The sequence below is a fragment of the Perca fluviatilis genome, chromosome 10, assembly GCF_010015445.1.
Source record: "Perca fluviatilis chromosome 10, GENO_Pfluv_1.0, whole genome shotgun sequence".
Lineage (NCBI taxonomy): Eukaryota > Metazoa > Chordata > Actinopteri > Perciformes > Percidae > Perca > Perca fluviatilis.
Genome location: NC_053121.1, coordinates 8,506,890 through 8,522,119, shown reverse-complemented (window position 1 = coordinate 8,522,119; position 15,230 = coordinate 8,506,890). Strand labels below are relative to the sequence as shown.

The window sequence follows — 15,230 nt, the reverse complement described above, 5'->3', positions numbered from 1 at the left end:
TACCCAGCTGCTCTGATGAACCTCAGTGCTTGAACCTCAAACTAAGGCATACATTAAAATAATAATACATAACCATTGCCATTAAGTTGTGCAACTTAACTTTGAGAACTAGATTTCACGCTTAGAGTGATCTGTATATATATGTTATACTCAACCTATTTTCATTTATATATTTGATTACAATGTTAGAAACACAGCTCTGTTACATTTTAGACTAGTACCGTATTTTCCGCACTATAAGGCGCACCGGATTATAAGGTGCACCTTCAATGAATGGCCTATTTTAGAACTTTTTTCATATATAGGGCGCACCGGATTATAAGGCGCATAGAATAGAAGATACTGCAGTCAAACGTTTGACTGGGGTTGCGTTATGCATCCACTAGATGGAGCTGTGCTAAAGGGAATGTCAACAAAACCGTCAGATAAAGTCAAACTTTATGAAGCGTTCTGACAACTCCGTTCACTCCCTCCTTATAGCATTTAAATCTAAGTGGTCCGAGAAAATGGCGATCGTCTCAATGTGGTCCCTGACATGTTGTCATCGGCTTGTCCGCTTCCATTGGCCATATCAGAGGCAAACCTGAACGGATTGGCTAATATGAGCTACCAATCGAAAGCTTAGAATCTAGGGAATACGATGACGCCCACATCGATCATGTAGCAAGCTGGGCAGAGAAGCTAGCGGCGATGACAAGTGCGGAAATGGAAAACGCGTTTTTCCGTTGTGATTCGGCCAGAAACTTCAACATTGTGAGGCGAACAGATCGTTTTGGAATATAAAGCTTGGATATTACATTTCCTTGGACTCTTGTGGATTTATGAAGAGACAGTGAGAGAGAGTAAAAGAGGTGCTCAACAATCAGCTGTTTTTCTGAAGTCAGCTCTTTAGATAAAATTTTGGTCACCACACTATTTTTTTCTTGCCTTATTTTTAGTGTGATTTACTAGTGTCAGGTTCGCTCTGTGGAAGAAATGCAGACTGTTTAATGTTTAGCATTGATGTTGTGCCACTGAAAAAAATGAATTTTTTGAATTTACATTAAAAAAAAATTTACATCGGTTGCACACATTATATTTATGTTTAGTCAAAATGATTAATTTTTATTTAATATACTGAATTTTTATTTGTAAAACAAACATGATTTTATCATGTAAATTCAAAGTGTTTCATTAATGTTAATTATATTCAATTATTCTGATGACCCAACATATTTTTTTGGTGTTACTTTAAAGTTTCCCTTTTATGTTAAGTGTATTCAATTCTCACCTATTGAAGCAACATGAGATTTTTATGTAAAGTATATGCAATGTTGTTCTGTTAAATCAACTTTTCCTGCTCAAGTTAGTCTCATAAAGATCCTGCATACTTTGTGTATAAATTCTACATGCTAAAATTATTTGTTTGGCGATTTCTACTAATCTCTTACCTACAGCATTTACTCCTTTAACATTTTCGAAATAAATAAGGCAAAACAAAAACGTTTCGTTTACAACTGTATTGTCATAGAACAATAGAAGGTTCAGTGTAATGTATACACAAACACTTAATGCACACATTCACAAACAAATCCATTAAAACAAAGCACCTTTTTCTTTCACAAGAAACACTTGGTACGCAAGTTATCAAGAGTGTGTAGTAAACATTCATGACTGCTACAACCTGAGGCAACATTGTTGGTCCTTAAAACACCTTCTGAATTACATCAAACCAGCATCAAGAGAATACCATACAGCCAGGTTAATACAGGGATGTCTTGCAAAATATGTGCAAAAAACATTTACTACATTTACAATTTCTTAACAAAATAAAAGGACACATGTAAGAACCATTATTGTCCTGGCAAATGTAGATCTTGTGCTTGAAAACTGAATTTTCTCCTTTAACTGCAAGGGTTTTGAAAATAAAGTAATACAATTAAGAGTAATGGCTTGCTTTACCACCACTACTATATGTCAGTTAAGAATGTGCAAAATCCAAAAATCACCTCCAAATTTGAAAATAGGCTAAACTGTTGGAGCTCTGACAAATGCATCTGACAAATGCTGACACTTAAATGAAAAAGGCACATGACCCTGAGAAAAAAAAAAAAAAATACACTACACTTGCTATAAAAAAAGAACATAAATTAAAAAGGGAACACGCTGACTTATCAGGACTTTAGCTTATTCACCGTAACCCCCAGAGTTAGATAAGTCCATACATACCCTTCTCATCTCTGTGCGTGCTGTAACGCTGTCTGATGGCTCTACCGGTAGAAGCCCATCACAGAACATGCAGGTGACTGATTCCAACAATCCTACTGCTCCGAATAAGTGACAAAATAACACCAACATGTTCCTGTTTACATGTTATTTGTAGAGTCACAGCGTGTACCAAAAAACAATGTAACATGAGACACAGCCATCTTCTAACCGTAAACAAACCGGGAAATATATTCTCAGAAGAAGAATTCTGCTACTTGGGCGGAGTGATTTGCTTTGCAGCAAGCCTGTCTGAGAATATAGTTCCCGGTTTGTTTACGGTTAGAAGATGGCTTATTGGGAGCAGTAGGATTGTTGCAACCAGTCACCTGCATGTTCTGTGATGGGCTGCTACCGGTAGAGCCGTCAGACAGAGTTACAGCACGCACTGACATGAGAAGGGTATGTATGGACCTATCTAACTCTGGGGGTTACGGTGAATAAACTGAAGTCCCAATAAGTCGGCGTGTTCCTTTAAGGCAGCGCAAGGGAAATTCTTAAGTGTCAAAAGCAGTGTGTGCATGCATGCGTGCATATATGTGTGTCTGCATGTGTGCGTGCATATGTGTGTGTGTGGGTTTGTGTCGGAGTGTTCCTTTAAGGCAGCGCAAGTGAAATTCTTAAGTGTCAAAAGTGCAGTCCAATGAAAAAGCAGCAATGGTCCATATTCCAAAAGAAGATGGTGAAACTGTTGTATCCATCTTGCCATTAAATGGCAACAGTTCACTGATGGAGTCTGTTTTTGAGAGCCTGGGCTTTCTTTGACAGTGTGTTGCCGTCCAGCTCCATCACAACCTTCTGGAGCACTTCGAACGAGTTAAGTTCAGGAGGGTAGTTGAGGTTCAAGGCATACATTAGGCCAAACAACATGGCAGCAGCTAAGGCAACGTTATCCAGATCATGCAGTACCACCTGGCCCTCCAGGACAATCCCAATGTCCTCTGGTCCATCAGTGGCATCTGTGTGTTTCACAACACATATTCCCAGCGTGGTCTCCTCAATGGCTCCTCGGTTCAGGCCTTCGTCTTCTGCCTGCAGAGTGCACATTCACAAAAAGAGTCATATGAGAGAAAATAAACACTTGCCCTAAACCTTAAATCTATCATGCCCTGAAAACATCATACTATTTAATGAGTATCTGTGTTAACTGATAAGTTTCCTCAAATAATGGCCTGGGCCTTTATTTACCTCAGCAGCAAAGGGTAACAGGTCTGCAGTAAGTCCTATTTTTTTATTATACTTAGTCTACATTAAAGCAGATCTACTTTGACAGGTTAACAGCTCTTAAGTGAGAAATGTAGCCAGTACCAAAGCAATACTTGATAATATTTTTTACAAAAAGGTCATAGTATTTTATGTAACTACAAGGAATCTGTCAGTGAATGTTTTTGAATTCTACTACAATTTAATGGAATACCAAGGTCAGCGACTAACAATTCTGTCATTATTAGTTAATCTATTGTTTTCTCAATGGTTACTGTTAGAATATATTTGTGAGAGTAAGAGTAACAGGTTTGAAGAGTTGCTGACCTTGTTGCCCTGTTTCCCAGGGTTATGAGAGGCCATCTGGTTTTACAGTGATTTAACATTATAAAGGGAGTCTGAGATTATTGCCTGAGAAAAAAAGGTCTTCTCTGATCAAGGGGGGAACGAGGCAACAATGGTCAGTGTTTTGCAAGCGCGTGATTTGTGACACAGAGTATGAAGATGACCTGGCTCTCAGGAAAACTCCTCAGTTTGTAGGAGATTAAAACATACAGGTGTTCAGACCCAAAAATAGCGACTTGTCTCTATTGAGCTGAGAATGAGAGAACTCAGGGTCATGTTTTCATACAGTGTGTTACATATCGTTAAGGAGCCGGCTGCAGCCAGAAGACCGGGACTACGTCCAACTGATAACAGCTCCACGGATGAAGCCAAGAAAATGGATAAAAAGTGAGGGTTCTGAGTTAGCCGGCATCAGATGCTGGGGGAAACTCTGTCTGTTTGCTAGGTTGTAGCAATAGGCTGTTTTGTCTTAAAGTAATCTGATCCGTATGCATACACTTTTGTATTTTGCAATATCATTCACTAAAGCTTGTTATTAACTTTAACTGGACGAATCCTGAGTCTTATTTTGAATCCTGAGTCTTTTCCTCTGATCTACCAGTAAACGAACACTATTCAGTGACCATAGAATTGGAGTCAGATTAAGTCTGGCCTTTTTAGGGCCAGACCGGCCATCGGTCACATTTTAGAATAAAATCCTACATTACCCATTATGAAAATTCCCACAACACAAAACAACATAACATCATAGTGAAAAATACATTTTGTGTTTCATTTCTGATAGCTCATATTTTAAGACATTTCACTCTACTGGTCTTATAAATGTAAAAATGGATATTGACAAAATCTAGAACATGAATTATTTTTTAATTTCAGTCTTCAACATATTTTAGGCTACTACCAAACATGAACTAATTTTAGACCACTTTCTTTAAAATTCAAAACCACTACCATACGGATATCTAAATAATTGGCTAGCTGTTCTGTTTCTTCAATAACTAGATGTTTTAGAACTTCATGAAGTATTTAACATAAATCTCAAAACTACTGAACCCTAATATACTCACTGTGTATTCTCTCACTAGATTTTCTGGATCCTCATTGAGGTACACACACAGACCCTTGAGTACGCATTCCCGCCCAACATCAACATCATCATCCTAAGTCAAGGGAAATAAGCAGAACAAGTCATGGGGTTAGAGTCCTTACCTCTATCAGATGTGTACAAATCAATAGCCCCCCCCCCCTCCACAAAAAAAATGCATTCTTACTTGACTCATGTCCGCCATAATGCTCTGTAGCCGCTTGCCTATCTGTCGTCCTCTTTTTTCGAATAGTTTCACAAGTCTGTCAGAAAGCACATCTAGCTGTGAGAGAAATCTGGATTGCAGGGGCATGGTGGTAATGCGCTTAAATTCTGCATTTATCTGAAAACAAGAATGATCAGACATAAAAAATACTGTAACAATACTTTGGAAAGGAAAACATTACCCAAACATTGTTTCTATAAAAGCTTCCACTGCATGATCAACATATTCAGTCAAAAAATAAATTAAAAAAATCATTATGAAAACATGCTCTAATCAAATTTCATAAATCACATACCTCGCTTACATCAAACAGCGCTGGCCATCTTGCCTGGAAGTCTCGTATAATTGGTGCGTCATGAACCAGTTCATATCTCCTATATGAAATTGTTTTTTCCATTTTCATCCTCACCATCTCCCGGTTGTTCCTTTTCTTAACATCTGAAAGAAGTTCCACTCTTACACTCTCAAGGCTCACATCAGTTTCTCCGGTAGGATAGGGGGGCAATAGTTCACTTTGGATCGCCTTGGTTTTTTGATGCCAAAAGCAGCACTTGATTTGCCTTCTGGTTTGTGCTTGAGAGAGTTTACCATCACCTCACAACACCCCAGCTTCCTCAAGTGAATGCGGTAGATTGCCAGTTTATTCTTCAAGCTAGCTTTCCATCCAGCATATCCAGTGAGGGAGCCTTTCTCAGTCAGACAGGGATGCTTTGAGATGAGAGCCTCTCCAACCATGTTAAACTGTTTATCAGTGACATAAACTCTGTAGCGGACTATTTCTTGCACCAGTCCCTCTAAAATGTTTGACTTCAGTTTTGGATCTGGATTAAGCAATGTACCCTTTTCTCTGTACGCTGCATTGCCCTGCTCAAGTTTGAGTTCGGCATCATAACTAAACTGAGGAACATGGAAGACACTGGGCCAAAATTACCTTGAGCTGGATGACTCTGACTCTGGTGAAGAGAGTATGTCAGTATCAACATTCCCACTAGACAGGGACGAGGATTCTTCAAGAACATGTTGGTGCGGAGCAGGAACTGAAGTGGAAGGTGAGATTTCTGTCATGGGAATTACTCTGATGGTACCCCTATTCTGTACTTCATCTATTGAAGTGAGATTCATAAACTCATTTCCAAATAGTGCATCCATGAATTGTAGTCTGAAGTGTGAGTTAAGGCCACATTGTCTTTGTACCTCACTAACAAGTTCATTAACAGATCCAGGAAGTCCGTTTTGGAAAGTCAACCTTTGGCTGCTGTTGTCACCCAGGATTACTTTGAGAATGGTCGAAGGATTCATCATTCTGTGCTCTAGTCTGTTAAGAGGAGAAAGATTCAATTATTAAAAGGTTGCTATATACTGTTTTAATGTTAAGACACTTTTCTGTATGAAATAAATATTGACTTTTTAAATTTCTCAGATGCAGGGTAATATTTTGTAGTTTAACCAGCAACATGAGTGAAGATGAATTAGCTATAGTTGATTTAATGAATCAGTAACACTAATCCTGAAAACTTGACAGTGGAGGCTATAAATTAGAGGCCTAGGAGGGATGTGGTCCACATGCATATGACATGCAGTAGTAGTAGTGGGACATATTGTGGTTAGAAAATGGATTTAAAGTATGGTAGGCAAAAGCTGACAGTGTGGCACAACAAATGCACCCAGAATGTGGAGAGAGAAGAGTCATGCTTACACAGGCAAACAGGGTGACTGAAAAGCGAGGCCATGGAAGAAAAAAAAAATCATCATATACCCAACACTTTTTAAATACCTTCACCTCCAAACATAAAAATATTGCATTAATGTCAAAAGAAAACTAAAAGGCAGAATCAGTAATTTGTTTGCTGGGATTTATGATCACAAGGTTCAATGTTGCTTCCTCATCACTCCTTTTGGATAAATGTAGGGCTGGGCGAGATGGCCAAAAAGTTTCATATGATTTGATGTCGATAATTATTTTTTAAAGGTTAAAGGCTGATTTTTGCTCCTGAGTGAGAGTTGAAGAAACCAAATGGTTAATTGTGGTTTTAAACTTTTCTTTATGTCATGTTCTTGGTCAGAACATAACACTTGATACCAAATTGTAGAACATTCAAAACAATGATAAAAAAAAATATATATATATATATATATATATATATATATATATATATATATATATATATATATATATATTCACATAATCAGCCAATGGATAGGTGTCCAGAAGTTCACTGAGAGCCACAAGCTTTGTTTCTCTTGATGGTGACAAGCTTAGTTCAAAGGCTCTGTAGTGTTCAATGTACCACCCACACAGCACTTTCACAATGAGGAACAACTCCTCATTTATAACACACATCTGAACAATTTCAGCAAACTCTGGTAATCCACTTGCTGATCCATAGGCAACTATCATACCCTTGCTGTAGGCTATGCCACCGCTTGATGCGTTCTTAGCAAGATGTACTTCAGATGTGTTAGGGTATTTTGACCTAATAGCATGAGCCACTTCCTCTTTCAGTACATCAACTGGAACTGTGGTCACATTCAGTACATCGAGGCTAGATTTACCATAAGACGGTGAGTTTATGTGGAAAGCGATCATCAGCTGATGTTTGGAAGCCAAAGGCAGAGGTATATTCTTAAAGCAACTTGTGTGCTTCACAATCTGCTTAAAGAAACTATGTTTGGACTAAAATCGCATTGTCCAGAGTGCGACTAGAGGGCCAAAACACCTTATCATGTGAGGGTAGTGCTCAAGATAGTGATGCTTAGGTCGAACTCTGACACCAGGGAACAACTCTTGGTACCGCTGTCTGTGCTCAACTATTTTGCTTTCAAGATAGGAGATGGATTCATCAGTATGCACATGAGCAACAACTAACTCAACAATATCTTTTAAGTCCATCAATACTAGCCATGCTGGCTCATTTTCTGGCACTAGAGGTCCAATCAAAAACGGGAGAAACCTCAGCAAACTCCAATTTGCATGGGCATTGCCCCCAATAGTTTTCCGACTCAAGAAACTCTGTGGCACAACTTGAGGTTTGTTTGTTTTGTCTGACCATTTATAAGGGAAAGACAAAATAGCTTTATTCAGGTAATCTAATGTAAATACCTTCTTTGATATCATTAATGCCAAACAGCAAGCCAGCTCGACTGGCACAATACCCTCCAAAACATTGTGTGCAACATCAGGAGGAAAACCAGAAACAACATGAAAGTGAGACAGATTTTTGGTTAAAACACACTCTCGTTTAACTCCAAAGCAAAGGGAATGACTCTCAAGTGCTGCTTTTACATGGTCTGTATGCACCTCTTTGGTTCTAAGGCTGAAAGCACCAGATGCGACACAGTCAGTTCTAATATCAAAACCTTTTGCTGTGCAAAAGAACTCACCTGAAAAACTTTCAGAGAAGCCTGCAATACTGTGCGCACCCAAGTTATCAGCAACAACACTCTGAACTGTACCTTTAAGAGAGCAACCTAATAAAGGGACATACACTCCATGGTCTTCTAGAATTTTAAGATCCTGCAATAGAGGCTCCAACACTTTGTAATAACCATATATTTTTACATCAACACTTTTGTAGTATTGCAAGATAAATAGATGATAAAGATGAGTGAGAGCCAGGTGGCAAGTTACCTAGTGTCCAATAAACACCACAAAGCTTGTGTATTTTCCGAGAGGTACCTAAGAGATTGCAGGTCTCAAAATCGTCCACATACAGACGCAGTGATATTCCTAATTCCTCAGCATTCAAAAAGCTGTTTTCCTTAAAGGGAAACTTCACCGATTAGCATTAAGCTTTGTATCAGTAGAAACCTGGTAGTATTTTTGAATGACCATGCTTTCCTCCCTCATGTCCCCCTGAGAGGGGAGATCTCTGTATTGTGGGTCTGGAAAAAAGCCTCAGATGACGCAAAATGACGATTTTTGCGTCATCTGAGGGTTTTTTGCCCAGAGGCAAAAGACTACAGCCTGTATTAGGAGCCCCTTCCGCATAGCCCAAAGGGGGTTGGACTGTCGGCTTTTTCCGGAGATTGCCGAGGAAAAAACGAGTGTCAGCCATCTTGAATCCTCGTTTAGCTTCTCAGCAGGAACAGAAACTGTTCATCCCGACGGAAATTTTAGAACAACAATTATGTACATTCAAACTACCACACACGTGTACCACCGGGATACATTGGAACACATCGGAGAATATGCAGGACACTTTATTACAGACGCAATACTCCACACACTACGCGAGCTTTGCCTGCACGGAGACCAGCGGTAGTGCTCGATTCCTGTGGCCGGTAAAGTGACCTCATCAGCGGGGAGCGTTGAACGAGTGTGCCGGTGGAAAGCTAACGCTAGCCAGCCATCTCATTCACCAATCCTGCTTGCAAGTGTCCGCTCATTAAACAAACTGGACTACATCCAACTTTAACGAAACTCCCAACGTGAGTTCAGAGACTGCTGTGCTGTGTTTTTGTTGTTGTGGAAATATTGCTGTGGACAATCCAGCCTGCTGCTCGGTCACCGGGTAAGACTACTTGTGGAGGTGGGCTGTGTTACCCCGGACTGCCTGTTGCAGAAATGGGGTGATTTGTATCCAACTAACTGCTGGTGGAGTTTGTGACTGTAAAATGCCGACAATTCTAGCTACATCCCACGCAAATGTATGGCTGTGTTTATACTCGATGTTTATACCACAGCCCACCAAGAGCTAATGCTATGTGTTAGCCTTCTTTTATTACATGGCTTGGTTGAATTCTAATGTAGAATGCGGTCTGTTATTTCTTGATAACAGACCGTTGCTAAGGATAACACACCGTTGCCATGCATAGCAGAGCGTTGCCATGGACACAGTTCTGTTCACTCTGGAGCTATCAATCAATCCGCTGAAAGAAGTCCGGATAATGTATCAGCTGTAGCCAAAAAAAATCATGTTTTAAATGTGTAACACCACTTGAGCCACGGTGAAACGTTTTTTCGTGTATATGGTTGAAATGACAATAAAACACACTTGTTGAGTTGATCGTCTCACTGTCTGTCTGTAAAGGGTAGGCGTAGCTTGGGAGTGGCCTCATACAGCAGCAAAGCAAGTGCATTCTGGGATTTGGTGTCTTTCATCCATATGAGCCAAAAACACATTTTCTGGCTTATCTCGGCCTAGAAGGCACCAATTTCAATTTTCTTTTCACATTTCTACTACAATAGTGACCCAATTTAAAGATATATTCAGCTTTCCAGCGGTGAAATTTCCCTTTAAAATGCCAACCATCTTCAGGAGACTTGAATTCATAAGAGGGGTCAAGTTCAATGTCCTGATGTCCTCTATGATTTTTAATGATCTTATCAAGAATGACTTTGCAATTTAATATTTGCAAGCAAGGATTTTAACAATGGGACATACTGAAAGGTGTGTTTCTTTTTATGATCAAGAATGTAAGTAACTGGTTCAACAACAGAAAAATGTTCCTTGTAATATTGTTTACATTGATATGAAGTGCTAAGAGATCCACCTTTTTCAATAGCTCTATGAACTGGGTTAGATGAGCAAATTGCTGTCGTAATTTCGGTAACCACAGAATGATCAACTTTGAGATTGTGACGCTCAAAAATATCACTTACAAAACCTCTAGATAGTGGGTCCGATGCAGAACTTAGGTAGTTAAGTTCTTGTAAAAATTCATCAATAGCCGTACCTGGCACATGCACTAAATAACTTCAACAAGGCTGCTGCAAGCTGCTGCTCAATTACACCTGGGAAGTCCTGCTGTTGAGCTGGATCTAGGGATGTACCAGAAACTTCCTCGTCTACAGACTCATCATCCTGGCAATCAGCAATTGAATCCTGTAATGATGGAGGTGGTAATGTTGTTGTTTTAACAATACCAGATATAAAATCAGTTAGGGTGTGAGGTGTGTGTTGTCTCTTATGAGACTTAAAGGTTCCATAAATGCTAGTTTGAAAACTACAGCCAACAAACATGCAACAAACGTTTTCATTTCTCCTCAGATGTGTGTTAATATGAACAAAGAACTCCCTTTCATTTGATAAATGTTTACATGTACATAATTGACAGCTGAAAGTATACAGCTCTTTTTGAGTCTGACAAACGTGTGTGGAATGCACTCTACTTTGATGAACGATTAAAGCATTCAATGTCTTGAATGAGCATGGGCATTTCAAATATGTACATGGATAGCGGACAGTACGTCCAAAATGCGGATGTTTGTGTTTGTAATGGTTAAGTAGCTCGGACCTACTTGCAACGGCTACTGAACACCCCTTACACTGCCACATTCACGGGGTAGAGAGAGAGAAACAGCCTAATGTTAGTTATTAAGAACAGCCAGGTTAAATTAAATATTATAAAGAATTTTTTTTAAACAGTTATAAAAAATACTGCACTTTGCAACCTAGGGCTGCACAATTAATCAAATTTTAATCACGATCACGATTTTGGCTTCCCACGATCAAATTTGCGTGATCGAGCGATATTTAAAATGCGTCATTCTCTTCATAGAACAGTTTTTGCAAAGCCAATCTAGCCTCCATAAACCACTGTCTGATCACATGTCTCCATGAGCCAATCAGAGCTGTTCCCTGCCTGCACCGCGCAGCTTAGTTTCTAGATGTAGACAGTCACAGAGGACAGAGTAACGTGAGGAAAATTCCACAACAGGTAGCAGTCGGTCATCATAAGCCAGTCACAATGTTTACCAGTTTACCAGTAAACGCAACGTTTTGTCCCGTCTGTGTTGTTTTTCAGACAACAGCAGTGACCAGTGCTAGTTTGTGTCTTTTAGCTCATAGCTTTAGCAGCAGACTGTTGGACGTCCCGCTGTTGGAATCCTACAGTGAAATACAGACACACTACACTGTTTAGCAGTCAGCATTTTAGCCGTGTTTTAATCCAGTTACTACTGTGGTTAACGGTAGGCTAACGTTACCTGCTGTGTAACGTGTTATTAGTGTTTACTAGCGTGACATTCAGCGATGTTTATGTTGCCTCTAACATGGGTTTCGGAGCATCAGTGCGCAACGCAGACATGTAAGTGTCAGTGTAATGAGCCACAGAAATCCGTGTAGCTATTTTGTCTGGTAGATACCAGGCATACCAGGCACCACATGCGCCGTTAACGTGAACAGAAAATTGCGTTGCCTGTATCTTTCACGGCAAACATGCATGTGTGGAAAGCGGTCGCACAACAGCTGAAATGGCATACTCCTTCACAGTATCCTTCAATAAAGGAGGAATGTAGCACAATATGGATGTAAAAGCAGTTATAATTATGTGACAATAAAACAAGAAATAATCGTGATAATTAATCGTGATCTCAATATTGATCAAAATAATCGTGATTATCATTTTGGCCATAATCGTGCAGCCCTATTGCAACCTTTATGAAGGTAGGATTTATTACAGGACTATATTAGACTGAATTAGTTTCAACCTAAAATTGTAGCAACAAAATACCCAGAAGTTTTTGAAAGTCTTGACAATTTAGTTTAAACATGTTAAATAAAATTAAAACATGTGTATATTACTTACCATTTACTACAGAGCCTTTGATACTGAGCTCAAAGCAAAGCGGAGATCTTAACTGGAGGAACACCTAATACCTATACAGAAAACAAAAACATTTTGAAATTAATTTATTATTTCTACAAGCTGGTGAAGCATCCTGATTGTGACACAGCTTATCTAACTATGTCAAAATTAAAAATTAAAATGATGAAAAGGAATTTGAATACTCTGCACTACATCACAGTATTTAAAAACTATCTAATAAATAAACTTGATTTTAGATACATTTTCTTGCCAATGTAAATCTCAAGCAGCACATCCAAGTTTTAATTCCAACACAGAAAATGTTGAAAAGAATTACTAAACATTTAACATCAGGAATAAGGACATGGTAAGAATTGCTCTAATCAGAGTAATGCACCTTTTATACATGGACTTATGGAGATGAGGATGTTTGAGGAATGTCTATATATTGTAAATAATGGTGAGTTATTTTTGTCTTGTAATTGCGACTAGTAGCTCGAGCGTGACGTCACATCCGTGTCGATAAACGAATAACCGCGGGTTGTTGCATTCTTTTTGTCACACAATACTACGAGTTGGAGAAAAGATGGATTTTTGTAAAATTTTTAGTAACATTTAGGATTCTATTCACCCAGTTATTGACATATTACACACATATATTTCACAGTTTGATACATGAAAATTACGTTTTGATTAACGTTAACGTTAGGCTACTGCTCTGCTTTCTGCTCAAGACTCGGCTTAAAGCCATTGTTGTCATATAGCAACCGAGCGTCTCTAGCCAATTTCAGCTGCACAAGCTACAAAATAACTAATCAGGCGGTATTTAACTCCTAATAAGACTGTAGCGACATGCCTATAGGTAGCAGTATACAGCGCTATGTGTACGACTTCTTCATTTGGTTACAACAAAGACAAAAGTAAAATTGTAGATAACCACAATGTTTACTACGTGTGATGCACGACGTAGCCATCTTTGAAAGTGAGCTCGGGGTCCTCTGAGTTCAGACGACTTGACGAGTCGTAAATACGACCTCGGGGGCGTTCTTTTTGCAACTTCCGGGTCGTAACTCCGGAAAACAACTCGTAAAACGACTTCGGTAGACAAAAAGAACGCACCATAAGTGCCACCTGCACCATGCTGATTTAACCGAGCAGTTTAACATTACCTTTTACTAAGCTTGATTTAGAAAACATGAACATTCACTTTCCTGACTTTATCAAGTGCTGCTTTCTAATTAATAAGCACAGAGCAAATTTAAGATGTGCACAGTCAGCAAAAAAACTGCAGTAAACTTTTGCCTCAACTACTAGCTTAACACAACCTAGCTAATTAAGAAGTTGACCATGTGGTCTAATTTAAGTCTGTACTTATACATTTAACATTACCTATCAAGAATGACAGTTACACTTAAGATAAAAGTTGCCCTCACTAGCATAACGCGAGTAGCAACATTAGCTAACCTTAGCATTGCTCGTTTTTGCTGGTCCTTATTTACCTCTGTTCGACGAAAATAATGCGTGTAGCTCCCCAGTAACGCGCGGACACACGATGTTTAGTGAAAAACAGGGTGATCTTTATTCCATCGTAGACCATCAATCCCGTGAAACTGCCAACAAACAACACTTATCACAGCTGCTTGCCGTAACCACATTGCAACACAAGCTTACTACGTTAACAAAGCAAGCTATAGAGCTAAGTTAGCTAAAACATGTAAACATTCTCAACGTACCGCTGGTGCAGCTTGTTACAAAAGGAGCTAAACCCAGATCTTGTATCTTCAACACATCTCTTCACAACTTATCTTCTCACCAATCCAGTGTAGTAACTTAACTTAAAGATATTATAACACTTTCTTGCAGAATGCACTCAACACATTACATCGCAGCACCTTCCATTCATGTGTAACATCAAACAGCGCCTCCACGGGCAGTGTACGTGTAAATTAGTTCGCCCCAAGCTATTCAGAACATTATGTAGAGACATAACATTTATATACACATAAACTATATAATAACTGTACTGAAGTTACATACCACATTAATGAAATATAATGCATGTTAATGAACTGACGGCAGTTACACTCCCACCAAAATCCTTAAGAGATTTTATTTATCACGCAAACGTAGGAACTGCACTGTGAATTTCACGTAACCCTTTATCACTTAAATTGTAAAGATTAGACCTTACTACAAATTCACCTTATCTTAGTCTATTAAAACTGGCCTCAGATGCGCCAAAAAATAACCAAGAGAGAGTGCAGGACAGTGCTTCAATCCGCCTCCACTAGTGTGACAGTTTTCTGGATTGGACGCTCAAGGTAAGTAGGTTTGGACAGACGTTTTCCCTTTGCATCAAGAGTAGGGTCACTAATCAGTAACTTCAGCCTTCTCACTCTCCCATCCTTTCCTGGGAGCACTTCAGTTACCTTTGCCAACTTCCAGTGGTTACGTGGGGCCATGTCGTCTTGCAGAAGAACAATGTCATTGACCCGTGCATTTCTTCTGACCTCTGTCCACTTCTGCCGACACTGAAGATTTAAGAGGTATTCCTTCCTCCATCGCACCCAGAAGTTGTTGGCAAGGAGCTGTACCCGA

General features: G+C 39.3%; 1 protein-coding gene across 2 annotated transcripts; it reads right to left on the bottom strand.

The window, feature by feature from the left end:
- Positions 1-2,710: 2,710 nt before the first annotated feature.
- On the bottom strand, positions 2,711-14,175 carry LOC120567367. Of its 2 annotated transcripts, XM_039814335.1 has the most exons (6): positions 14,132-14,175; positions 12,633-12,703; positions 5,398-6,417; positions 5,064-5,219; positions 4,860-4,952; positions 2,711-3,276 (listed from the first exon to the last, which is right to left on the bottom strand). In XM_039814335.1, exons 3-6 carry the CDS (start codon positions 5,512-5,514, stop codon positions 2,968-2,970), a joined length of 675 nt encoding a protein of 224 aa, XP_039670269.1. In that variant the 5' UTR covers positions 5,515-6,417; positions 12,633-12,703; positions 14,132-14,175; the 3' UTR covers positions 2,711-2,967. The 2 variants fall into 2 exon arrangements, with proteins under 2 accessions (XP_039670269.1, XP_039670267.1); XM_039814333.1 differs by lacking the exons at positions 12,633-12,703; positions 14,132-14,175 and adding an exon at positions 10,779-10,832.
- Between the last annotated feature and the right edge of the window lie 1,055 nt (positions 14,176-15,230).

Bases quoted from the DNA above. Each gene is read 5' to 3' on its own strand.
- LOC120567367 (XM_039814335.1), bottom strand. From the start codon at position 5,514: ATGGTGAGGATGAAAATGGAAAAAACAATTTCATATAGGAGATATGAA. The intron at 5,220-5,397 runs GTATGTGATTTA...TCTTGTTTTCAG, and splicing joins CGCTGTTTGATGTAAGCGAG to ATAAATGCAGAATTTAAGCG. The intron at 4,953-5,063 runs GTAAGAATGCAT...CCCTTGACTTAG, and splicing joins TTATGGCGGACATGAGTCAA to GATGATGATGTTGATGTTGG.